The 23,824-nt window shown below is 65.1% G+C and overlaps 1 protein-coding gene across 2 annotated transcripts in view; it reads left to right on the top strand.

Moving 5' to 3' along the window:
- SH3BP4 (SH3 domain binding protein 4) overlaps positions 1–23,824 on the top strand; it is a 70,253-nt gene that overhangs the window by 37,518 nt on the left and 8,911 nt on the right. For both annotated transcript variants that reach the window (XM_051834149.3, XM_089328882.1), the window contains exons 2-3: positions 12,872–13,098; positions 19,761–22,120. In XM_051834149.3, the coding sequence (XP_051690109.3) occupies positions 12,981–13,098; positions 19,761–22,120 (2,478 nt within the window). In that variant the 5' untranslated portion in view covers positions 12,872–12,980. The remainder of the gene's footprint in view (positions 1–12,871; positions 13,099–19,760; positions 22,121–23,824) is intronic.

Below are 23,824 nucleotides of genomic sequence, written 5' to 3'. Positions count from 1 at the left end.
TCTGAGGCGCACACACCTCCATCCCTGGGGGTTTGCCCCTTCTGGGCGTCACTCATCAACGTTCAGACTGAGACCTGTGTTCTCAGTCACGCGTGCCGCGGCAGGTGTTGAGATCCTGTCCTCTCCGTGGCCGTGCCACGCCCACTCTGCCCACCGTGGGTGCTTGGGCCTCCAGGTGTGTGCCACTCCCTGTGCAGCCAGGGTTCTAGCTTTCCTTCTGAGTTCCTGGAGCCCCTCCCTGGCCTGTGGCCCCACCCCGCCCCATGTCTGTCTTCAGGAGCCAGGGCTTGACCTGCGGTTGAGCTCTCCCTGGGCTGGGACCACTGCTGGTCACGGTCACGGTCACGCAGGGGCCTGGAGCGGCCAGGAAGCGCTGCTGACACAGACCTGGGCCAGCTGTGGCTCCCATCCCTGCATCAGGTGCCTGGGCCTCCTGGCCAGCGCCCATCCACCTGCCTCCCGCTGCCTTGCGCACCTGCCTGATCTGTGATGACTGCCAAACACTGCTTCCTCCCGGTCAGCAGGGGGTCCCTGGGCATGGAGGGGACGTCAGGGCGGCCTGTGTGCCCCCTTTCCTGCTGGGACCCTGGGGCATCTCATGCTGCCCCCACCCAGTGAGGAGCCCCAAGGCGGGGAACCAGCCTTCCAGCAGGCTGTCCCGACACCCTGAGCCCCTGAGAGCTGCAGGCCCCTGCTGCTGGCCTTGACCGTCCCTGAGCCCTGGTGTCCTGGCCCCAGGCCAGGCTCTGTAGGAAGCCCTTGTTCTCTGAACTCTTCCTGCTCTGCAAGTTAACACATCCCTTCCTCCAGACAGAGTGCGGTGGGGCAGGAGGGAGGGAGGGGCCGAGTTCGGGGTCGGGGGTCGCCTGGCTGGCTCCCACACACCTGGCACTCAGCCACGCCCCGTCCAAGCTCCTGGTCCTGGTGGGCGTTTTTGGCCTCTGGGTGCTGAGGAGAGGCCTGGCCCCTGCAGCTGTAAGCCCCTAGCCCCGCCCTGGCTGGAGTGGAGGAAACCTGAGCATAGAGCCACGCAGCATGGGCACTGGCCTGCCCGGGGTGGACAGGAAGGGACAGCCGGTGGGAGGCAGGGCCAGCTGTGTGCCTGGCTCTTCCTGCTGGGACCAGCCAGGCCTGCCTCTGGGCTTCCCAACCTGCTGTCCTCTTCCTTTGGGGCGGGAGTGGCCGAGTTCAGAAAGTGCCAGAAGGGGTTGGATGAAAACCAGTGAGCTGGTTTTTACGAGGAGTGAAGCCTACTGCCTTGTATCTGTGGTGAGGTTTTGGCTGGGCCACACTGGCTTTCTGGAAGGAACCAGCAGGTGATGATGTCAGAGGGCGGGACTCTCAGCCCGACACTCAGCTTTGCCTCGGGGGCTGCCTGGCCTGGGCTCCTCCTGTCCCATCCAGTGGGCTCTGGGACCGGGGCCCATGAGGCTCGGCCTGGAATGGGAGCCCCAGGAGAGCCTCTGGCTTTTGGGGGGTCAGAGAGAGGGGACGAGAAGCAGATGGCCCAGGTGCGCCGGCTGCAGGTGAGCATTGGGGGCCCTGTACGGTGCGTCCTTGGACAAGCTGACCTGGCCTGCAGCTCGCCGATACTACTGAGCATGCCTGCCCAGAGAGAAATCAGCTTGAGGAAGCTCCTGGCGCCTGGCCGGGCCTGGGGAGTGGGTGTCACCTCCTGTGAGAATCTCAGTGATATACATTTCCCCGGAGTCAGGTGAACCCATTCCTGGGAATTGGAGGAGTGGGGCCTGTGGGGTGGGGGTGTGGCAGGATGACGGCCTGAAGTGGGGTGGGGCTGCCCGCCCAGGGGCCAAACAGGTGCACAGCTTTGTAAACGAAGTTTGTTGGAACCCAGCAGTGCCACCCATCCTCTCTGGCTGCTTTTGGCTGCGAAGGTGGAATTGAGACCAGAGGGCCCCCGAAGTCTAGAACGTTCGCTGACCCTGTATAGCCGTGGCTGTACCGGGAGCCTTGCCCCCAGCCCCACCCGGGAGAGTTCCGTTTGTGACCACCAGGGTGGGAGCCCAGGGGCAGCACCCCTCTTGCCAAGCACAGCAGTGAGGGTGCAGCCTGGAGGGTCTAAGAGCCGAGGTCAGGCCCCTGCTTTCCACCACTGAGGGTCTGGTTGCTGGGAAGGTGTGGGGGGTGGGGAGCCGTGGGGCCTTGGGGCCTTCATCGGGGGACGGCTGTTTTGTGAGTGGTGTGGCTGAGCGGGACTGCCATCCGGAAGTGGCCTTTTGCTAACCCCAAGGTGGCCGTGCCTGTGCCTCCAGCCCCCAGGAGGACACCCCAGCAGGGAGAGGAGCGGGACAAGGTGGGCTCTGTGGGCGGGGGTCAGAATTGCAGGGAGACCCTGAGCTGAAAGGAAGGAGGCCCGGCCTGGGTGGAGGCCCCGGGCCTCAGTGGCCCCCACGAAACGGCAGCGCAGCCTCGCACAGAGGACCAGGAGGCCAGAGAGAAAGTGCGAGGAAGAACCGCGAAGGGTGGTGGGAGCCACGGGCAGTCCAGCGAGCGTGGAGACGCCGGGGTCCTCCAGCTGCCTCCTGGGCTTCCTGCCCCCGTGGAAGGCTGCCCCTCGGGTACAGACCAGGGAAGCCTCCCTGGGTTCTGGCTGTGCCCCTGGCTCCAGGTCACACCGTGTCTCCTCTTACGTCACTGTAAGAACTGCCAGGAAAACAAGCCACAAATTATGCAAAGCCACAGGCCTCTGCTCCCGCCGCACTGCCCACAGGAAGCTGTCCGGTGGGTTGATGGGTACTGCCTGTGCATGTGTGCTGGGCAGAGACGAGCAGGGGTCATTCTCATGGGGCTGACACGCTGACAGTCCCCTGACCCTCCTGCTGGCTCGGCCACACCCCACAGCCCTGGGGTTTGCCTGGGTGGAGGGCAGGAGGGGGGGTGCACAGTGCCTTCTGGGAGTATCTGGATATCAGCTGATTTGCATAGGCTGCGTCCCCAAAGCTGAGGGCTGAATGTTCCCAGTCAGCCTTTGTTGGGTTTGTTTAATCCACAGCTTCCTGCAGACTTGCTTAGGTAGGTCACCTCCCCACACACAGGCTCAGCCGTGGTCAGAGGACGCAGCTGGGGGCCGCGTCCCAGGCGGAGGACAGAGCTGGGGGCCGCGTCCCAGGCAGAGGATGGAGCTGGGGGCCCGCGTCCCACGGAGCTGGGGGCCACGCCCCAGGCAGAGGGCGGAGCTGGGGGCCGCACCCCAGGCAGAGGGCGGAGCTGGGGGCCACGTCCCAGGCAGAGGGCGGAGCTGGGGGCCACGTCCCAGGCAGAGGACGGAGCTGGGGGCAGAGGACGGAGCTGGGGGCCTGCGTCCCAGGCAGAGGACGGAGCTGGGGGCCTGCGTCCCAGGCAGAGGATGGAACTGGGGGCCACGCCCCAGGCAGAGGGCGGAGCTGGGCGCCGCGTCCCAGCGTGGCTCCTGGGGTGCATTCCTTCCCTGGCCCCGTCAGTCCCAGCTTTCCTTCGCCGTTTCTTCTCTTTCTCTCTCCGCATCTCTGCCGGCTGGCACGCGGTGGTGGGGTCCTGCCCTTGACCCTGGCCTTTACCTCCTATCTTTGTTCTCCTCCTCTCTCTGCGTGGCCGTCCTCCAAGTCCAGACTGCAGCCAGGACCGCCTCTCACTGCTGGAGCGCATACACCTGCTCCACAGACACCCCCCGGGTGGCGTTCGGGAGAAACCCCGCTGGCCCTCTGCCTCCAGGCCGCCGGGGTCCACCCTACAGGGGGTCGTGGTTGACAGTGTCCCTGTCGGGTTCCTGCCCCTGCCTTTAGGCTACCATCCCTGAGCCCTGGGGACAAGGGTGGGCCCTCCGAGGCTCTGGGTGTGTTTGGGGGTTACCTTGTCTCCTCCTGAGGCTCCCCTCCCCACCCCTCCACCCCCACTGCAAGCCTGACTTGCAGATTAGAGACGCTGCACCCCGCCCCAGCCCTCCTCACCAAACCTGGAGCCAGGCAGCCTCCTCACACCCCAACTGGAAGGCCACTTCTGTCACCTGTTGCCTCCCCGCTGAGCCCGTGGCTCTGACCGCCTCCCAGCTGGGGCTGTTAAGGGCGGGACAGGCAGGGCAAGTGGACAGGTCTCTTGCCTTGTCTGCGGAAGGGGGCAGTAACCGCTTGTCTCAGGGCCACTGTGACATTGAAGAGAGCAAACACAGGGAAAACCCTGAGCGTGCTGCCCAGCCGTCTCAAAGTCCCGCGAACCCGAGGCCTGAAGCAGCCTGGAGTCCAGCAATCGGAAATCCACGCGCCTCCAGGGTGGAGTCTGAGATGAGCCGGCGCTTGGAAGCCAGCGTGTGCTGGAGAAGGCGCGGGAGGGGCTTGGGGGAGTTTGCAGAAAGCCCGGGACGAGACGATCCTGGGCGCTGGCCCCAAATCCCGGGCCCTCGCGCAGCAGTGGGAAGCTTCTTTTAAAATAGACTCGGGCTGCTCGGAGTGGGTTCCTGTGGGGAGGCATCGCGTTTTAGTCGATGTTGGGAAAGCACAGATCCTCCCGGGCTGGCATTCCGCCGTCCTGGTCAACGTGCCGAGTGGGCGGCAGGAGTCGGAGCCCAGCCCCCGGCCATCCCAGTCCCGTGAACGGCCCCCTCTGCGGGCCGCCAGCCAGGGCCCCGAGCTTGGCGCACTCGTGGCCTGCGCCGGTCACACGGCCCTGCTTCCCAGCCTGTGTGTCTGCCGTCTCCGCCGGCGGCTGTGTCACAGGGCGGCCAGCCTGTGCGTGTGACTCCTGCGGGCCAACGTGGAGCTCCATCGTGACGTGCGGCCACACTCGGCCGTGTTGGGACTGTGGATTTCCGCAGAGGGGTGATAGGACAGAAGGAGGCCGTAGCTGCAGAGTGTGGAGTGCCAGACCTCACTGTCCTGCCTGGTTGGTGTCCTGTGTGCACTGCCCCAGGAGAGGAAGGGGACCAGGGCCTGCACTCCTTGGTGACTCTGGTGGACCCTGGTGCTGAGCGCATGTCTGGGCCAGGCCCCGGTTCAACAGACGGCCCCAAGCGTGGATCTGAGCCGTGCTGTGGGCTTGGCGCTGGGAACTGCAGAGGTATCGGAGCCAGGGCGGCAGCTTTCCAGGAAACAGGAGTCGTGCGGGGATCAGGGAGAACCAGAGAGCCGCAGCTGTGATGCCCAGGATGCGAGCAGGCCCCGCAGCACTGCCCCAGCGGTGATTGGCGGCTGGGTCCGTTTTAACTGTGCCGGGCATGAGCACCAGGCCCGGGGAAGGCTTGATGGATGGGAGCCGAGGCCGGTCCAGGCCTGGCGTGGGAAGCCTCCGAGGGTCTGTGCGCGCTGCAGGAAGGGAAGGGAATGGTGGGGTCTGTCCAGTGTTGGGGGGGATCAGAGCGGTCCTTGGCCGGGCATCTGGTAGACAGCAGGGAGAGGCCCCGGCCCTGGAGCAGTGGAGAGGGATCGGCCCCCTACCCCTCCCTCCGCTCCCTGGTCCCGACCCACAGTCCTGGGATTCCCAGGTTCCGATCTCCTGTTGTCTGGGAGATCTGAGTCCCCCTCGTGTGACAACAGAGCCCGCCAGCCTCCCCCGGGTCGTCTCTGAGTCCCCAGCTCCACAGGGACAGCCACGCCCCAAGTGTGCGAGGCTGCCACACACAGGACCTCCGCGCCCCTCAGCTCCGTCCCATCCCTGCTGTGAGCCGAGCCTGCTCCTAGAGTTGCTGGGGGCTCACTAAGGCGCTGCCTCCCTCAGACCGGGGCTGGGGCACAGGGCTCTGCCCACACACCTCTCTTCCACGCAGGTGGTGTGACACAGGCTCCCCCACTGAGCCCAGGTGTCCCGGGAAGTGCCCTGCACGTGGGCACTGGGATGGGCCACGACCCCCGGGGTGCCTGTTGGTGCCTCTGGTGGGGGAGCCCGTGTTCTTCCCCCCAAACTAGCAGCGGGCCAGAGGCCTGGAGGCAGCAGATGCACTCCTGCGAGTGGCTGAGGGAGCCCCTGGCTGCAGAAGTGGGCAGAAGCTCCCAGCACCTGGCAGGAAGGTTTGTCATGCATTGCTTGGGGGCATTCACTCTTGCTGTCTCCCTCCCATCCCCAATCCTACCCCTCCTTCCCTGCGGCTCCTGGAAGTCGGCAGGCAGGGGAGCAGGCTCTCACTTGGGGCACTGCCCAGGGTCCAGGCCAGACTAGACACACCTGGCCGTGCCTGGGCCTTTGGAGCTGGAGCGGGTTTGAGGTGTGGACACCTTGGTAGGCAGAGTGGTCCACGTGGCCCACGCGGTGCCTCTGAAAACCAGGGCCCCGCCCACCTTGCCGGGTGCTCGGCTCACAGCAGAGCCATGCACTGGGGAGGGGTCACTTGGGACCGGGCCCTGCAACACCTTGCTGGTTGGGCAGTAACGGGGTGAGAAGATGGGACCGGCGTCCGTCCCAGGAGGCTGGTGACAGAGCGCGAGGCACAGGCTGAAACTCGCGCTGTTTTTTTTAGCCTGGAGGAGCGCTGATGACACCCGCGTGATTCTCCATAATTACGATCGGCATGGGGCATGAGTCAGCTGAAGGCGTGAGGAGCGCTGGCGAGGGAGGGAGGGGCCCAGAGCGGCGCTCGGCGGGGGGCCGGGTCTCCCCTGCAGCTGCGCCTTTGCGGGCGTGTCTGGTGCACGCGGGCAGGGCCACACAGGCCGGGTTGGTTCCCCTGGCTCGCTTGGCTGTGCAGTGTCTCTCAGGCAGGTTGTTGGAGGACAGTCCTCTGAGATTCTGGACTGGGCAGACGGGCGGGCCGGCAGCTGTAGCCCAGAGCCCGCGTGCAGGTCCCTGAGCTTGCGGCTGGCATCTGCCGGAATTCTCTCCAGGCTTAGGTGGCAGAGGCCGGCCTCCTGGTGCCTGGGGAGGGGCTGGGAGCGGGATCTGCTCCGTCCTAAGGGATCTGCCGTTACACAGGAGGCGGCCTCACGCTGGGAGTTAAACACGTGACCCCAGTGCCACTTCGGTGCTGCTGAGTGCAGCCTCCGCCAGGGCGGTGGACGGCGCGGGCAGGGCCTGGGGCTCTCACCTGTGCTCCCAGGCGTCCTGCGATCCGTGCCGGCTGCCCTAACCTGGGCTGCCCTGGAGAGGTGGTCCCTGGGGCCCGGTGAGTGGCAGGTGCCTGGGCCGTCCAGGTGCGTCCAGGTAACCAAGTGTTTTCAGAATCAGTGAAGGGGCTTGCGGTACTTCACGGAAGAGACGCCTGATGAACACTGTGCGTGGGCTCAGTACTCAGGTACTTGCACCACAGTGATCTCTCTCCACTCCGTTTCCTATGGGCTTTCTGAAACGCCCGTGCTCCGCCGATTTCCACACTCGGGAGTGGGGTCCTGAGTCCTGCGAGTCCTGCGTGCCACGTGCCGCACGTCCCGTCAGCCTGGCCGGTGTCCGTCTTTGAGCAGATAGAAGTCACTGCTTCACTCGTATCTGAGAGCCGTCTATGCAGGGGTCGGTCCCAACACAGAGGGACAAAGACAGAGCTCGTGCAGGCCCCGGCTGGGGACGGGGGGCCCAGGTGTGTCTGGCGGGGGCACTGGCGCTGGCGCAGAGGGTGGAGTCCAGTGAGTGTCTAAACAGGGCCTTCCAGACGTCGGCAGGAGCGTGTGCAAAGGCCCGGTGGTGAGGGGGCTTGGGCAGGGCCTCGAGGGCAGCTCGGAGAGCACGTGCCTTGCCCGTAGCGGGGGTGGAGCAGAGTCCTGGCGGCGTCTGGCTGCTAATTGAGGGGTGGACCCTGGAGGGCAGAGCTGGCCGCAGGCAGTCCAGGGGCCCGGGAGCCGATGACTGTAATTGAGGTGAGGGAGGACGGTGCCACGGTGCTGAGAAGGGGTCAGCCACAGGTCATGTTCTGCAGGTACAGCCGGAAGGGCTGGGTCGGGAATCCCGGCCTAGGCTGGCGGAACGGAGCTGCCGCCCCCTGGGAGGCTGGAGCCAGGGGCATGGGGCCTGGGGCCAGCGCAGGCCCAGGGCTGGGTCTGGAGCCGGAAGGTTTGAGATGCCCTGGAGACATTGGAGAGCAGCACTCAGAGGGCAGGGAGTGGTCGGAGTCTGAGGTTTAGATGTCACTTGTCAGCGGGGCTGCCCGCCAGGCACTGAGTTCCTGCCCCTGGGGTTTCCTGGTCAGGGGGTGTAGAGGGTCTTCACTCACTGCAGCCTGTGTCTGGCGGTGTGGACAGCACTCACTGCGGCCCATGTCGGGAGAGCAGGTGCTGAATGTCCCCCTGTGAGCACTGGGCTGCAGCCTGTGCACGCACAGGGAGGCCCGTATTGCTTTTCTAACACACCAGGGACGGTGTGCAGGGGCGGCAGTCGGCATGAGGCTCAGGAGATCCGCGGCCAACACGGGAGCCCCCCCAGGAAGTCGCAGATCCGGGGGTGGTGGGGAGGCAGGGGCGCCTGGAGGGAGGAGCTGGAGAGACAGGGACCGGGTTTTCCCTGAAGCACAGGTGAGGGTTAAGCTGTTGCCGCCTACGGGGGAACAAAGAATGCACCCGCTGAAGGTGCTGGCCCAGCCGGGCTAACAGGAGCGCATCCGGCCGGATGTGGTCAGCGATAGCTGGGCGGAGGGGCGAGATAAGCGAGCTGGACGCCTGGCTGAGAACCGGCTCGGGGAGGCTTGCGTGCCAGGGCCGGCAGAGTTGGACTCGGCTTTCTTAAAGGCAGCGAGCAGCACCTGCCGGCTTCTGGGTGGTGGGCGGAGCCAGGGGCCCGGGGCTGCTGGCAGGGACAGCCTGGGCACGGGGCGTCTGGGAAGAGGTGGTTAGCTCGGCCGCGAGCGCGGCTGCTTCAGTGACCAGTCCAGCTTGATGGCTGTGGGGCCGTCTCCAGGGCTCAGCGGGACGGTTCTGTAGTGGGCTTGGCACAGCCCTGCAGGGTCTGTTTGTACTTGGTACAGGAGACCCAGCCAAGGAAGCTGGGGATCCACCAGAGAGAGGTTGGAAGGTCACAGCCATGGGCGGCCAGTGCAGCTGGGCACCCCACCCCACCCCCGCCGCCCCAAGCTGAGCTGTCAGGAGTTCGGGGGAGAAGACAGCGGAGGGTGATGCAGTGGCTCTGGGGGGTGGGCGCGCATTCCTCCTGAAACCCGTGCCTGGCTCTGTGCCGTTACAGCCCAGCCTGAGACGTGCAGAGCTACACTGGGCATCCCAGCCGGCTGTCTGGGAGGGGAGGGTCCAGGGTGGGCCGGGGAGGAGCTGGCCGGGGTCGCAACTCTGGTGGTGCACACAGAGCATCGAGGACCACTGGACAGGAGGGGCGGCCGCGGCTGAATGAGCAGGCTCTGCCCGTCGCCTGGCTGGGGAGTGCGACTCCGCACTGGCTTCTCGCCTGCCCACCGGCGCAGCACGCAATCAGAGACCTCTCCGTCCCTTCAGGGTCAGCCTCTGGCGGGAGGTCCTTGTGGTTCTGAAAGGACTGCGGAGCCCTTGCTGTGGCTGCTAACGCGTGCGCCTCCCCTCTCGCTGCTGGATCAGGTGGTGTCCTTGTCCCCCTCAGCAATGACCCGGGCAGCCTTAGCAGCGCTGAGAGCGAGCTGCGGAGCCTGACCGCTCCGAAATGCCCTGGTTTCTCCGCGGCCTCCGGATTCCCCTTCGCGTGGTTGTTGGAAAGCTGACCGGCAGGTGCCTCCCCACACTACTGGTCCCACTGCCCTGGAAATCTGGCCTCCGCCACCTGACCCTGGACATGCCGCTGCCCTCATGCTGGACGGAGGCATGGGGGGCTGGGCTCGGCTGAGTGGTTCCTGGACGCACCCTCCTCCGCCTGCCCCCACCTCAGCAGCCTCTCGCCAAGCCGTGTCCGTGGTTTCCCATTTCTCAGAAAAACCGAGGCCGCCAGCGCCTCCTGGAGCCTCCAGGCCACGTCCAGGCCCCTCAGCGCCCATGCCGTGGCCCCCTGTCCTCTGACTCCTGGGAGCTGGGAGAGCTGGCCAGGCTCTCCTCCCCTCGAGTTCTGGCAGCGGGCTGGGGTCCTTGTGAGTGGGAAACAGGGGAGGGGACGCCCCGTGGCCCAGCAGGTGCTTCTCAGTCGCGCTGCACACGTGGGGGCCGAGAGCCTCCCGGGGGACAGAGCACCCTGAAGCTCTGCAGCCACGCCTCCTCCCGGGCACGTGTCTGTAACCCCCAGGAGCTGCTCCTCGTGGTTGACAGTGGTCAACTGGTGACTCCCAAAGGAGGTGGTGAGGCAGCCCCACCATGCTGTGGGCGGGACACGGCTGGGTGACTGGCACCTAGGGGGAGGCGGCCCTTCCATGCTGTGGGCGGGGCACAGCTGGGTGACTGGCACCTAGGGGGAGGCAGGGAGACAGCCCTCCCATGCTGTGGGCGGGACACGGCTGGGTGATTGGCACCTGTGGGCGGGGCACAGCTGGATGACTGGCACCTAGGGGGAGGCAACCCTCCCATGCTGTGGGCGGGACACGGCTGGGTGACTGCCACCTAGGGGGAGGCGGCCCTTCCATGCTGTGGGCAGGACACAGCTGGGTGACTGGCACCTGTGGGCAGGACACAGCTGGGTGACTGGCACCTAGGGGGAGGCAGGGGAGACAGCCCTCCCATGCTGTGGGCAGGACACAGCTGGATGACTGGCACCTGTGGGCGGGGCACAGCTGGGTGACTGGCACCTAGGGGGAGGCGGCCCTCCCATGCTGTGGGCGGGACACAGCTGGGTGATTGGCACCAGCGCTCCTAGAGGGCTGCAGTCCACACAGCCCTTCCTCTAGTTCTCCTGTAGTCCTTGGTGCAGCTCTGCCCAGGCCGCTGGGTGCAGGGAGCCCTGGCCCCTACAGCTCCCAGAGCTGACGGGCACCTCCCGACCTCCCCTGCCCCTCTGCCGTGGCTGCTGCCCCCTCCCCGCCCCAGCAGCAGGCACCGGCAGTCTCCGGTGGGAGCTGTCCTCCACTGGGCAGACACAGGCTGTGGGCCTGCCTGCCTTAAAGGTCCCGCGCCCCCCCCGCCCCCGCCCCTCGCTGGAAGCCTTTTCCCTCTCTGTGCGTTTTCTCCCGGGAAGGCTCCAGAACCTTTGAGATCAGCGAGTTGCGTGTCTTCCCGCTCAGTGGTGGAACACGGCGCCGTTGTGCCCTGGAAGTCAGCTGTTCCCAAGGTCTCGTCCCCAGGGCTCTGGGGCCTGCGAGTCGCAGCCCCGTGCGCACAGAGCCCCTCGGTCACTGAGCCCGATGGGGTGGGCATGCCGTGTCCTCAACCCTGTGGCTGCACCCCAGCGGTAACAGGGGCACGTGGGTGAGCAGGAGGCCACCCCTCAGCCCGGTGCACAGTTCCTGCAGGGAAGAGGTGGGGTGGGGGTGGGGAGTTGCAGTCCATAGCTCCCAAGAGCCACCCCCCCCCCCGCCCCGCCGTGCCTCGCCCTGCCCCTGCAGTAGCCATCACCTGCCCGAGAGCTGACTGGGCCATAAGCAACAGCGTCAGCCCCCGGCCCCTCCTGAGGTGAAGGGTCAGGCTCCATTCGGAATAGAAAACCCTAGAACGGAAGTCGGGTGGGTGGGGTGGGCGTGCTGGGGGCTCCAGGATGGCAGCTTTGCCCCTTCTGATTCTGCGTCTCGTCCCCACCACGTCCCGCCTTACCCAGGCACTGCAGGCTGGACAGGAGGGAGACTTGGAGGCTGGGGGTCCAGGGCCCTCACTATGTGCTCACAGGGGTGGGGGAGTCGCTGGGGTCTCCAGTGAAAGCCCTGGTTCCTTCCCACCCGGATGACCTCTGAACCTGACCACCCCCGCACCTGCAGGTTAGGGCTTCAGCTGGTGTCCCTGGGGAGGTACATGCAGTCCACGACATGAGCCATCCCTCCGAGATCTCTCAGGGGCAGGGGTCCAGCCTCCAGGCCTCGATGGGCAGGAAGCCCCCTTTGAGTCCCGGGGAGCTAGGACCCCCGCTGTGGCGGTGCCGGCCAAGGAGTGCGGCTGACATCTCGGGGCCCCGCTGCATGTCCCACACCCTCGCGTGGATCACCTGACGTGGATCACCTCACGTAACCTTCCCACACATCAAATGAGAACCGCTGGAGCAGGCTGCAGTGGGACCCTGAGGCTAGGTGGGGCCAGGCTGGAACCAGCACGGACTCTGCCTTGCGCCGGAGCCCCGGGGAGTTGGGAGTGGCCAGGTCAGCTTCTCGGAACACCCCGAGGGCCTCCTCCACACCTGGCCTGGGTGTGGGTCTGCACAGAGCCCTCCAGGGATAAGGGGCCTCGGGCCGAGTCACCTAGAAGTCGCTACGCGGCCTTGGCTGCCCACTTCTCTGGGGGAGGTGGAGGCTCTGCTCAGAAGTCAGCTCTCGCTGGTTCCCGTGTGCCGTCCGCGGGCCACCGCGGGGGTCACCCCAGAGCCGGCTACCTGCACTGGAGTTCCTGTGCCCTTCCCAGCAAAAGGAGCTGGGGGGGACTTGGAGTGGTTTCCGGCTGGGAAGCGACGCTGGGTCGAGAGGTCAGCCCCAGTCTCCTCTGGCTTGTGTGACCACGGGGTGTTCTTGTGGCTGTCTCTTTGGAGTATGGGCGGCTCCCAGGAGCACGTGGCTGGGAGCATCTCCTCGGAGCACTGCCGGGGCGTGGAGTCGCCGCCATTCCTCCCGCAGGACCCACAGTCTGTGCTGAGGACAGACAGAGGCTGCTTCTCTCCTGAGCCCTGGCACTGGCCGCAGGCACACATAGTCCTGTCCTGTCTCACTCTGGTGAGCGGGCAGCCAGGTGCCGGCACACCTGGGCCAGGAGCTCCGCGCGGGAGCCGAGGGGACCGCCCAGAGTGGGCTCAGCGGCCAGGCAGCACGCGCCATGCTGCTCTCGGCCCGGGGAGAAAGAACGGGGGGTTTCAACCCCGGAAAGGCCTGGTAGAAAGAGGAATCCCTCTCTGCTCTCGCTCACCGAGTCCTCTCCCCCCTCCCTCCTCCCAGGGGCCAGCTCCCCGCCGGGCTGACAGCACTGCGCAGGGCGGGTGCCACTGCAGGAGCCGCAGGCCGAGCACACATGGACCCCTAGCGGCTCGCCCGGGTGGAGTGCGACATGGCGGCGCAGCGGATCCGAGCAGCCAACTCCAGTGGCCTCCCGCGGTGCAAGTCCGAGGGGACCCTGATGGACCTGAGCGAGGGGTTTCCGGAGACGAGCCTCAGTGACGTCAAAGGTGAGTGGGGCTGGGGGGGACGGCGGGCACCGCCGGGGCTCTCGGAGCTGAGCCTTTCTCGGTCAGCCAGTCAAGCTGACGGAGGTGGAGTGCCAGCCTCCCAGCTTCAGCGCGTCAAAGATTCGGCCCCGAAGAGGCAGGCGCTGGCCTTGGTGTTGGGAAGCTTCTGATGTCCCGCAGTGACGAAAGCCTTCCTGACACGGAACGCAGTGTTTCTCCTCACCACAAACGGGTTGGAGGCGTTGCTGTAGAACCCCAAACCGGGTGCACTCGCCCGACGCGCAGAAAGCCAATCACTGACGTCGGGGTGGGGGGAGAAAGCAGGTGTTTATGGCGAAGCTCAGAGGTTGGAGCCGCCACCCGGCACTGACTTCCGGGCTCCGAGGAGTGAGGGGGAAGGTCTTGCAGACTGAAACCGGGCTGAGACTGCGTGACCAGCTCGTGTCCAGGTTCCTGGTTGCTCCGTGCAGCTCGGGGCCTTCCTTGGGTTGGCCGGCAATGCCGCGCTCTTCAGGGAATTTGTGGCGGCCAGGTGGGCTCTCGTCGGCCTGGGGGTTACGAGAGGGTGGCAACTACATCCTACCCTGCCCTGGAATTCCCCTGCACAAACCACCCCAGGCCAACACCGGCCATGAGGGTCTTATCTATGGGAGAAGCAGATGACTCCCTGCGTCCCTGATTAGAACCTGGGAAGGCAGCTGGGCCAGTGAATTCCTTTTGGCCAAGGACAGGCAAGGGCACCTTGGGCTGCGGGAGACCGACCAGAGGCTGGGTCCAGCCTTTACATTATGGGCGTTCCGTTTTGGTGACTGTAGGTGGGGGGCTCGGTGGTACCGAGATACAGGGGAAAGCAGGCAAGTTGGAGACTCGCCAGGGAGTAGAGGGGTGGCCTGGGGCAGGGGTCAGCAGCCGTCCCCTGTAGAGGGTCTCAGTGAATGCAGCTGCGAGCACACAGGGAGGCCGCCATGTGGACAGCGGTGGCCGTACCATCAGCAGGTGCGCATGGGGGCACCGCAGCCAGGTGTGCCGTTCCCACCGTGACCCGGTCCCCATCAGCTGTTTCCCGGGGGCAGTGCACGGCTGTGCTTCACGTTTGCAGGGTCCTGGTCACAGCTGCTCAGCTCTGGCCCTGGGGTCGTGTCCCAGCACGAGTCCATCTGTGGAAACAGGCAGCCCCGTTGGGCCCAGGGCCCTGGGTTAGAGCACACCCCAGGGTTTCGCCATCCCAGGTGCCCAGGGCTCTCTGAAGGCCTCAGAACTGAGTGAGCGGGAACACCTGTCTCCCAGATGCTGGGGTGGGCCCTGGTGAGCATTTGTTCTCCTGGGGGTCCACCCCGATCCCACAGGGCCACACTGGCTCCCTGGTGTTGTGGGCAGCATGGTAGCATCAGTGTCCCCTCCGTGGGGCCGCGCTCAGAGGCTGTCACCTGCTGCACTGTGCAGGACACAGTTGAGTGGTCGGAGCCAAGGGAACTTGAGGATGTCCTGAGCAGACAGCGAGAGACCGAGTGGGCGTTGCTAAGGCCGTGGGACTGTGTGCTTGCTGTCTCCAGGGAAGGGCCTGGTTTTCCTGTAGCCCAGATAGCTAATAGCCCAGCTGGTCCAGAAGGTGGGAGTGTGAACTGTGCGCCTGGATGTGGACGCGAGGGGCGGAACTTTGAAAGTGACCACAGCGGCCAGCGGGCAAGGCTGCTGCCTCCATACGGGGAGGCCGGGTGGGAGGAGGCAGAAGGCCCAGCTGCCTGGGGCGTGGGGAGGGGGCTCATCCACTTGAGGGTCAAGGTTGGGCGGGCCCTCAGGCCCTCATTCCGTGCCCAGAGGGCGGGCCCTGGGTGACATAGGCAGCTTCTAGCCAGGATCCCGCCCCCGCCCCCGTTCCTGCCACGGCTCCGCTGTGGAGTCTGCCCTCCTTGCTTTGCTACACAAGTGCTCAGGCAGGCTGTTAGGAAATGCATCACTCAGGGCTACCTGGGACCCCGCGCAGCGCTGCCCGGAATCCAGTGCAGTGGAAGTGGGTGGGGACTTCCCAGCTCTGCATGGACAGGAGCCCTCCCCCGAGCCCCGCTGCCTGGTGGCCGGTGGCTGACGGATGGACGGAGACCCCTCTACAGAAGGGAGGCCCCTGCTGGGGTCCCCGCGGGGAGGAGGCTGTTGCCCCGGACAAGCCTGGTCTCTGAGTGAATGTGTTGCTGCCTCTCTTCTGAGGGGAGCGCGTGGGGTCTTCAGTAAAACCGCTGTGGCCCTCGGTCTGGGATCGCCGAGACAGGGATTCCGGGCCCGGCACGAGCTCAGTCGCTCTGGGTTTTCATTCGGAAAGTGTAACGGTAAGGAGTGATGCCAGGCTGCATAGTGAGGGTTCTAATGAGATTTTTAATGACAAGCAAGCCGTATTTAATTTTCATCTGGGTTTTTCAAAATTTGTTTATTTGAAAGGCAGAGTTACAGAGAGGCAGAGGCAGAGAGAGAGAGAGAGAGAGGTCTTCTGTCCACTGGCTCACTCCCCAAATGACCACAACAGCCACAGCTGTGCCGATCCAAAGCCAGGAGCCAGGAGCTTCCTCTGGGTCTCCCACGTGGGTGCAGGGGCCCAAGGACTTGGGCTGTCTCCCACGGCTTTCCCAGGCCATAGCAGAGAGCTGGATGAGAAGTGGAGCAGCCGGGACAAGAACCGGTACCCATAAGGGATGCCGGCACTGCAGGCAGCAGCTTTGCCCAGTACGCAACAGCGCTGGCCCCTCCATTTGGTTTTTATTTTTATCTGCAGTAGACTTGTCAAGGAAACAAAGAACCAGAAGGGGGAGGGAACAGCTTGGGCGTCCCCTGAGCCCGGGGCCACCTCGCTCCTGCCCACCTCTCGCTCTGAGCTGCTGGGGCCAGGGTGACAGGTGTTCCTCCTCCCAGCCTGTCTGGGCCGGCTCATCTCAGCACGCATGTGCTGAACCCTCGCGGGGAAGCTTGGAGCTTCACGCACAATTTTCTTCACTCCGCCAGTTCTGTTCGCTCCCGTCCTTTCCCTTCCACGGCACGCGATGTGTTGGTTGTGATTTTACACCCGGGGTTGGCAGAGTCTGACTCTACGTGTGGCCACCCCCATGATGCCGTGACAGGGGTGTGGCTCCTGCCTGGTGGTTAGGCTGGGGGGTAGCAGCTCACCCACGAAAACCAGTGAGCATGACCACGGGCGCGCCACACAGCCACGACCAGGACGGGCTGCGACAGAGCTGTGTTCCCACTGTTTATTTATTTGAGAGGCAGAGGGAGCGAACTCCCACCTGCTGGCCAGGAGTCAGGAACTCCAGCCGGGTCTCCCACATGAGGGGCGGGGACGCGACTGCTGGGGCCAGCCCTGGGAATAGAACCCAGAGTGAGAATAGAACTCCGGATGGGGTGCGGACGCCCTGCCCGCGTTCCAGCCCCTGCCCCAGAGCTCACGTCCTGATGAGATTTTACACACGTGAGGTGCCTGGGAGGGAGGCTTCCTTCCTTCCCTTCTGAGGTCTTGGCTGGGACCCCTGGGAGAAAAGACAGAGTAACAAGGGCAAAGCGTGCAGACTTCTCCGTGCCTGCCTCCCGTGACCCGGAGCCTTCGTAAGGACGTGAAAACCCAAGAAGAGTTCAGCCGGCGTGTTTCTGTGCTGGGCATGACGAAGTGTGCAGAGTGGGGAGGGATACCCTGGGGCCAAAAGCTGGGCGTGCTGAGCCTGGGGACCAGCGAGGCCGTGTGCTCGGATCCCCCCGTCTGTCCGTTCCCCCAGCTCTGGGGAGGACGCCTCGGGCACAGGAGGCTCCTGCACCTGCTCCCCACGTTGCTGTGGGTCAGAGCATCCAAGGGGCCTCCTGCAGTGCCAGCATCCCGCGTGGGCGCCGGTTCCTGTCCCGGCTGCTCCACTTCCAGTCCAGCTCCCTGCCATGACCTGGGAAAGCAGTAGAAGATGGCCCAAGTGCTTGGGCCCCTGCCACCCGGGTGGGAGACCGGGATGGAGCTCCTGGCTCCTGGTTTTGACCTGGCCTGGGCCTGACCATTGCAGCCATCTGGGGAACGCACCAGTGGATGGAAGATCTCTCTCTCTATGTGTGTGTCTCTGTTAAAAAAAACACTATATTCAAGGTGCCCTTGGGTTAGCACGTCCTGAACCCCACCGGCTACAGAAGTGCTGTGGAGAAAATAACATGAGGCGGGGGCTGGAGGTGTGTGTTCTCAGGTGAGCATTGTGCGACCTACAAAGGGCTGGGCGTCCTTACGCTGAGCGTCTCATCCGCATCCTCTCGCCGCTGTATTTAATCCTCCCCTGGCCTTGGGGAAGGAGGCTGCTTCTCCATTGTGGGAGTCTTGGGCTCCTCCTAGTCGCCCGCCCTTAGCTCAGTCTCCCCATCCTGCTCCCGTGGCTGCAAACCAGCCTCCTGAAGTCAGCTCCTGAGGGCGTGGCGCGGCCGCCCCGCTGGTCCCTGATGGCCAGACCACTAGATTTTTATCCCCCTGCAGATGACACCCCGATGTTCAGTCTTGTCTTCAGGGGTCCCTTCTCTTCTCCAAGAACCCTAGGCCCTGAGCCAAAAGTGACAGCCACCTGCTCGGACCCCACAGGATCCCTAAAGAACACAATGTCACCAACCAATCAGAGGTGCTCCCCGACCACCACCGACCACCAGGAGCCTGGCCCCGAGCTGCACACACACCGCTCGGCCCAAGTGCCACCTGGGAGGGCCTCACTCCCAGCCCCTGGGAGCCCCGTGCTGGCTCTGCGGTGAACCCCGCCTTCCTGCAACCAGTGGGGCGGGGGGTCCTGTATCAGCATGGCACAGCTCTGGGGACTGAGCCCAGGTCGGGTGGCCCCAAAACGCCCAGACACCCGGCCCAGTGTTTTCCCTGAGGAGGCCGGAAGGCGAGCTGTGCTCCCGGCCACAGGCGTCTCTGTAAGCAGGGAGTGGGAGCCCACAGGACCCCTCCTCCCAGCCGCTGCCTGGGATTCTGCTAAGGACCAAGATTTCAGCGTCGTCGGCTGTGTCCTCTCACAGGAAGATGGAGCCGGCTGGGGAGGGGTTCGCGCAGCCAGCTGGACAGGACGGTGACCTGGGCACGTGTTGGGACGATGTGGGTTCAGCTAGAACTGTGGCCGTCTCTGCTCGTCTTCATGGGCTACTTTCAGAGGAGGAATCGTTTGTGATGGGAAGTGGACTCGCAGCCGATCATGCCACTAAGGGAGCCGGGGCAGCGGTCCTGGGCACCCGTGGGCGGGCTCATGTCCATCAGCAGGACTTTCTCTGCCCCCGTGGGAGGGAAGACCCTCGGCTGTAGAACACGTGTGTGTCATCTTTCAGAACTCGCCACTTACTGAGTTTTCTTAAGATTTATTTACTTATGCAAAAGGCAGTTACATGCAGAGAGAGAGAGAGAGAGAGAGAGAACTTCCATCTGCTGGTTCACTTCCGAAATGGCCACAATGGCCAGGGCTGGGCCAGGCTAGAGCCAGAAACTCAATCCAGGTCTCCCACGTGGGTGCAGGGGCCCAAGCACTCGGGCCACCTCCTGTTGCTTTCCCCAGCACGTAAGCAGGGAGCTGGATCAGAGCAAAGCAGCTGGGCTCAGATAGGGCCCACGCAGGGTTCACACACCGCGGGGCAGGTGAACCCGCTGCTCCAGGACGCGGCCCCGGGGGGGAGGTATTTTTGCTGTTATAATTGCTGTGATGGCAACGTAAGTAGTTTAACTCCAAGAAGCCTAAACCAGCTTGATCAACCCTCTTTTTTTTTTTTTTTTTTTTTTTTTTTTTTTTTTGACAGGCAGAGTGGACAGTGAGAGAGAGAGAAAGGTCTTCCGTTTTGCCGTTGGTTCACCCTCCAATGGCCGCCGCGGCCGGCGCACTGTGCTGATCCGATGGCAGGAGCCAGGTACTTATCCTGGTCTCCCATGGGGTGCAGGGCCCAAGCACTTGGGCCATCCTCCACTGCACTCCCGGGCCACAGCAGAGAGCTGGCCTGGAAGAGGGGCAACTGGGACAGAATCCGGCGCCCCGACCAGGACTAGAACCCGGTGTGCCGGTGCCACAAGGCGGAGGATTAGCCTAGTGAGCCGCAGCGCCGGCGATTCCCTCTTCTAAAGCCTTAGAATTTTGCAGACTGCATCAACAGTTACTTGGACCTGACCCAGACCTCTGGTGGGCACGGTGTGGGGGAGGGTCCATTTCCACGCTGCAGTTTTGAAGGATCGGTGAGAGACGGACTGAGACTGACCTCGGAGGTCATGTGCACTTGGGGAGCAGTTGGGGAGCAGCGGGTTGGACGTGGCCGTGCAGGAGCCAGGCCTGCTCTCTGGGAGCTGCACACGCGGTATCGCAAGGACCCTGCGAGGCCCTTCATTCCCGGTCCCCAGACTCCTGACGGCCTACTTGCCGAGAAAGTCCCACGCAGCCTGGCTCTCTGTGGAGGAGCAGTTCTGAGCTAGAGGACGCCTGGCCACGTCTGGGGGAGACGCCAGGAACCCAGGGACTGTGCGAGGCTTCTCCTGGGCCATCCCTGTCCGACCGACGTGGCCCAGGTGGACAGGGAGCTGGTGGTCGAGCAGTTCCTCGGCCCGGTGGAGCCCGCGCCGGGGTTTGCCTCGGGAGCGCCGGCGGCTGTCCCCCAGCCTGGCCTCACCGCCTGTCTCTTTGTGTTCCGCGCAGTGCCTTCCCCCAGTGCCTTGCTCGCGGACAGCCCCACGCCGTTCGGGAACGCGAAGGAAGTGATCGCCATCAGGGACTACTGCCCGACCAACTTCACCACCCTGAAGTTCTCCAAGGGCGACCACCTGTACGTGCTGGACACGTCGGGCGGCGAGTGGTGGTACGCGCACAACACCACCGAGATGGGCTACATCCCCGCCTCCTACGTGCAGCCACTCAACTACCGGAACTCCACCCTGAGCGACAGCGGCATGATCGACAACCTGCCCGACAGCCCGGACGAGGCGGCCCGGGAGCTGGAGCTGCTGGGGACGTGGGCAGGCGAGCAGAGGGGCCCGGGCAGGGCGCACAGCAACAACCCGTTCTGGACCGGCGTCCAGACGAACCCCTTCCTGAACGGGGGCGTGGCGGGCGTGCCCAGCCTGGACGAGCTGAACCCCAGGAGCACCGTGGACTTGCTGCTTTTTGACACTGGCGCCGCCTCGTTCACCGAATCCAGCTCAGCCACCACCAACAGCACCGGCAACATCTTTGACGAGCTCCCGGCCGCCAGCGGGCAGCCGGCGGAGGCGCCGGCCCGGCGGGACAACCCCTTCTTCAGGAGCAAGCGCTCCTACAGCCTGTCGGAGCTCTCGGTCCTGCAGGCCAAGGCGGACGCGCCCGCCTCCGCCGGCTTCTTCACGGGGCTCAAGTCCCCAGCCCCCGAGCAGTTCCAGAGCCGGGAGGATTTCCGAACTGCCTGGCTGAACCACCGGAAGCTGGCCCGGTCTTGCCACGACTTGGACCTGCTGGGCCAAAGCCCCGGCTGGGGCCAGACCCAGGCTGTGGAGATGAACATCGTGTGCCGGCTGGACAGCTCGGGGGGCGCCGTGCAGCTGCCCGACACCGGCATCAGCATCCACGTGCCCGAGGGCCATGTGGCCCCCGGGGAGACGCAGCAGATCTCCATGAAGGCGCTGTTGGACCCGCCCCTGGAGCTCAACAGCGACAAGTCCAGCAGCGTGAGCCCCGTCGTGGAGGTCCGGCTCAGCAACCTGGAGGTGAGGACCTTCCTCACCCTGGAGATGAAGGTCTCCGCCGAGGTGAAGAGTGACCTCTACAGCAAGAGCGCCGTGGGCCTGCAGTGCCTGCGGAGCGACGCCAAGGAAGGCCCGTACGTCGCCGTGCCGCTCGCCTACAGCTACGGGGACACGGTCCAGGTGCAGCTGGACAACCTGGAGCCCTGCATGTACCTGGCCGTCGTCGCCCACAGCCCCAGCATCCTCTACCCCGCCACCGTGTGGGACTTCATCAACAAGAGGGTCACCGTGGGGCTCTACGGCCCCAAGCACGTGCACCCCTCCTTCAAGACGGTCGTGACCATTTTCGGGCACGACTGCGCCCCAAAGACGCTCCTGGTCAGCGAGGTCACCCGCCAGGCGCCCAGCCCCGCGCCCGTGGCGCTGCAGCTGTGGGGCCGGCACCAGTTCACCCTGTCCCGGCCCCAGGACCTCACCGTCTCCGTGTTCTCCAACATGACCAACTACGAGGTCAAGGCCAGCGAGCAGGCCAAGGTCGTGCGAGGCTTCCAGATGAAGCTGGGCCGCGTGAGCCGCCTCATCTTCCCCATCGCCTCGCACAACCCCGGCGAGCTGTCCGACTTCACGCTGCGGGTGCAGCTCAAGGACGACCAGGAGGCCATCCTGACGCAGTTCTGCGTGCAGACGCCGCCGCCGCCCCCCAAGGGCGCCGGCAAGCCGGCGGGGCCCCGGCGCTTCCTCAAGAAGAACGAGGTGGGCAAGATCATCCTGTCCCCGTTCGCCGCCGCCGCCAAGTACCCGACGTTCCAGGACCGGCCGGTGTCCAGCCTGAAGCTGGGCAAGCTGCTGAAGACGGTGGTGCGGCAGAGCAAGAACCACTACCTGCTGGAGTACCGCAAGGGCGACGTGGTGGCCCTGCTCAGCGAGGAGCGCGTGCGGCTCCGGGGCCAGCTGTGGACCAAGGAGTGGTACATCGGCTACTACCAGGGCCGGGTGGGCCTGGTGCACGCCAAGAACGTGTTGGTGCTGGGCAAGTGCAGGCCGGGCCTGGTGGCGGGGCCCGAGCTGAGCACCGCCGTGCTGCTGGAGCAGATCCTGCGGCCGTGCAAGTTCCTCACCTACATCTACGCCTCGGTGCGCACGCTGCTCATGGAGAACATCAGCAGCTGGCGCGCCTTCGCCGACGCCCTGGGCTACAGCAACCTGCCGCTCACCTTCTTCTGCCGGGCCGAGCTGGACAGCGAGCCGGAGCGCGTGGCCTCCGTGCTGGAGAAGCTCAAGGAGGACTGCACCAGCGCCGAGAACAAGGACCGCAAGTCCTTCCAGAAGGAGCTCATGATGGTGAGTGCCCGGCCCGGATGCCCCGCGCCGTGCGGCCGGCCGGGCTTGGAGCGGGCTCCCCGGGGTCGGCGTCTGCCTGGGTGTGACCCCAGGAGCCCCCGTGGGGAAGCCTGCTCCAGCCTCTCCCGTCCTGCACTTGGAGCCTCCCGCTGGTTCGGCACAGACCGGGGAGGCAGGTGCAGAGGGGCGGTGCTGCAGCCGCCCGGGTTTAGTGTGCTCCGGGTCAGACCCCAGGCAGGGTCGGTGACTCAGTTTTCCTAAAGATTCCCGGCCCCAGAGCCCGGCTCTGTTGGGACATGAGCCTCCAGCGGCTCTCGGGGACATGGTGGCCTCTTCCCTCGCTTGCGTGTGTGAAGCGGGCAATGGGGACAGCCTTGTTCTGCCGGCACAGAAGCAGGAAGTTACGCATCACATCTCTGGGCTCCACGCTGCCTGTGGGCCAGCAGGGAAGCTCATCTTGGACCCTTCCCAAGCCCCTCCCCACCAACAGCCCCATGCAGGGCACGGGGAAGGCCTGGGAGAAGCTCAGTCCCATGCCTGTCCCCGTGGCTCCGCGGGAACCCGTGCTATACGCTGTCCATCCACTGCCTCCCGGGAAGCCCATGCTGCTCCCACGCTCCTGGGCCCGCCATCGCTACTTCTGGTTCTTTACCAGGAAACTTCTACAACACTCTCAGGCGCAGGTGGGGTCTCAGGTACAAGTTCATTCTCAGGCGCAGGTGGGGGGCCTCAGGCATAGGTGGGGTCTCAGGTGCAGGTGGGGTCTCAGGTACAGGTGGGGGGTCTCAGGTGCAGGTGGGGGTCTCAGGCACAGGTGGGGGGTCTCAGGCACAGGTGGGGTCTCAGGCACAGGTGGGGTCTCAGGGACAGGTGGGGTCTCAGGCACAGGTGGGGTCTCAGGTACAGGTGGGGTCTCAGGCGCAGGTGGGGGGTCTCAGGTACAGGTGGGGGGTCTCAGGCGCAGGTGGGGGTCTCAGGTGCAGGTGGGGTCTCAGGCGCAGGTGGGGTCTCAGGCACAGGTGGGGTCTCAGGTACAGGTGTGGGGTCTCAGGTACAGGTGGGGTCTCAGGCGCAGGTGGGGTCTCAGGTGCAGGTGGGGGGTCTCAGGCACAGGTGGGGGGTCTCAGGCACAGGTGGGGGTCTCAGGCACAGGTGGGGGTCTCAGGTGCAGGTGGGGTCTCAGGTGCAGGTGGGTTCTCAGGCACAGGTGGGGTCTCAGGCGCAGGTGGGGTCTCAGGCACAGGTGGGGGGTCTCAGGCACAGGTGGGGGGTCTCAGGCACAGGTGGGGGGTCTCAGGTACAGGTGGGTTCTCAGGCACAGGTGGGGTCTCAGGTACAGGTGGGTTCTCAGGCACAGGTGGGGTCTCAGGCGCAGGTGGGGTCTCAGGCGCAGGTGGGGTCTCAGGCACAGGTGGGGGTCTCAGGTGCAGGTGGGGTCTCAGGTACAGGTGGGGGGTCTCAGGCGCAGGTGGGGTCTCAGGTGCAGGTGGGGTCTCAGGCACAGGTGGGTCTCAGGCACAGGTGGGGTCTCAGGTACAGGTGGGGTCTCAGGCGCAGGTGGGGGGTCTCAGGTACAGGTGGGGGTCTCAGGTGCAGGTGGGGTCTCAGGTGCAGGTGGGGTCTCAGGTACAGGTGGGGTCTCAGGTGCAGGTGGGGTCTCAGGCACAGGTGGGTCTCAGGCGCAGGTGGGGTCTCAGGTACAGG

Source organism: Oryctolagus cuniculus, chromosome 3, assembly GCF_051225735.1.
Source record: "Oryctolagus cuniculus isolate XC-2025 breed Fujian yellow rabbit chromosome 3, ASM5122573v1, whole genome shotgun sequence".
Lineage (NCBI taxonomy): Eukaryota > Metazoa > Chordata > Mammalia > Lagomorpha > Leporidae > Oryctolagus > Oryctolagus cuniculus.
This window is presented reverse-complemented; position numbering and strand designations above follow the sequence as displayed.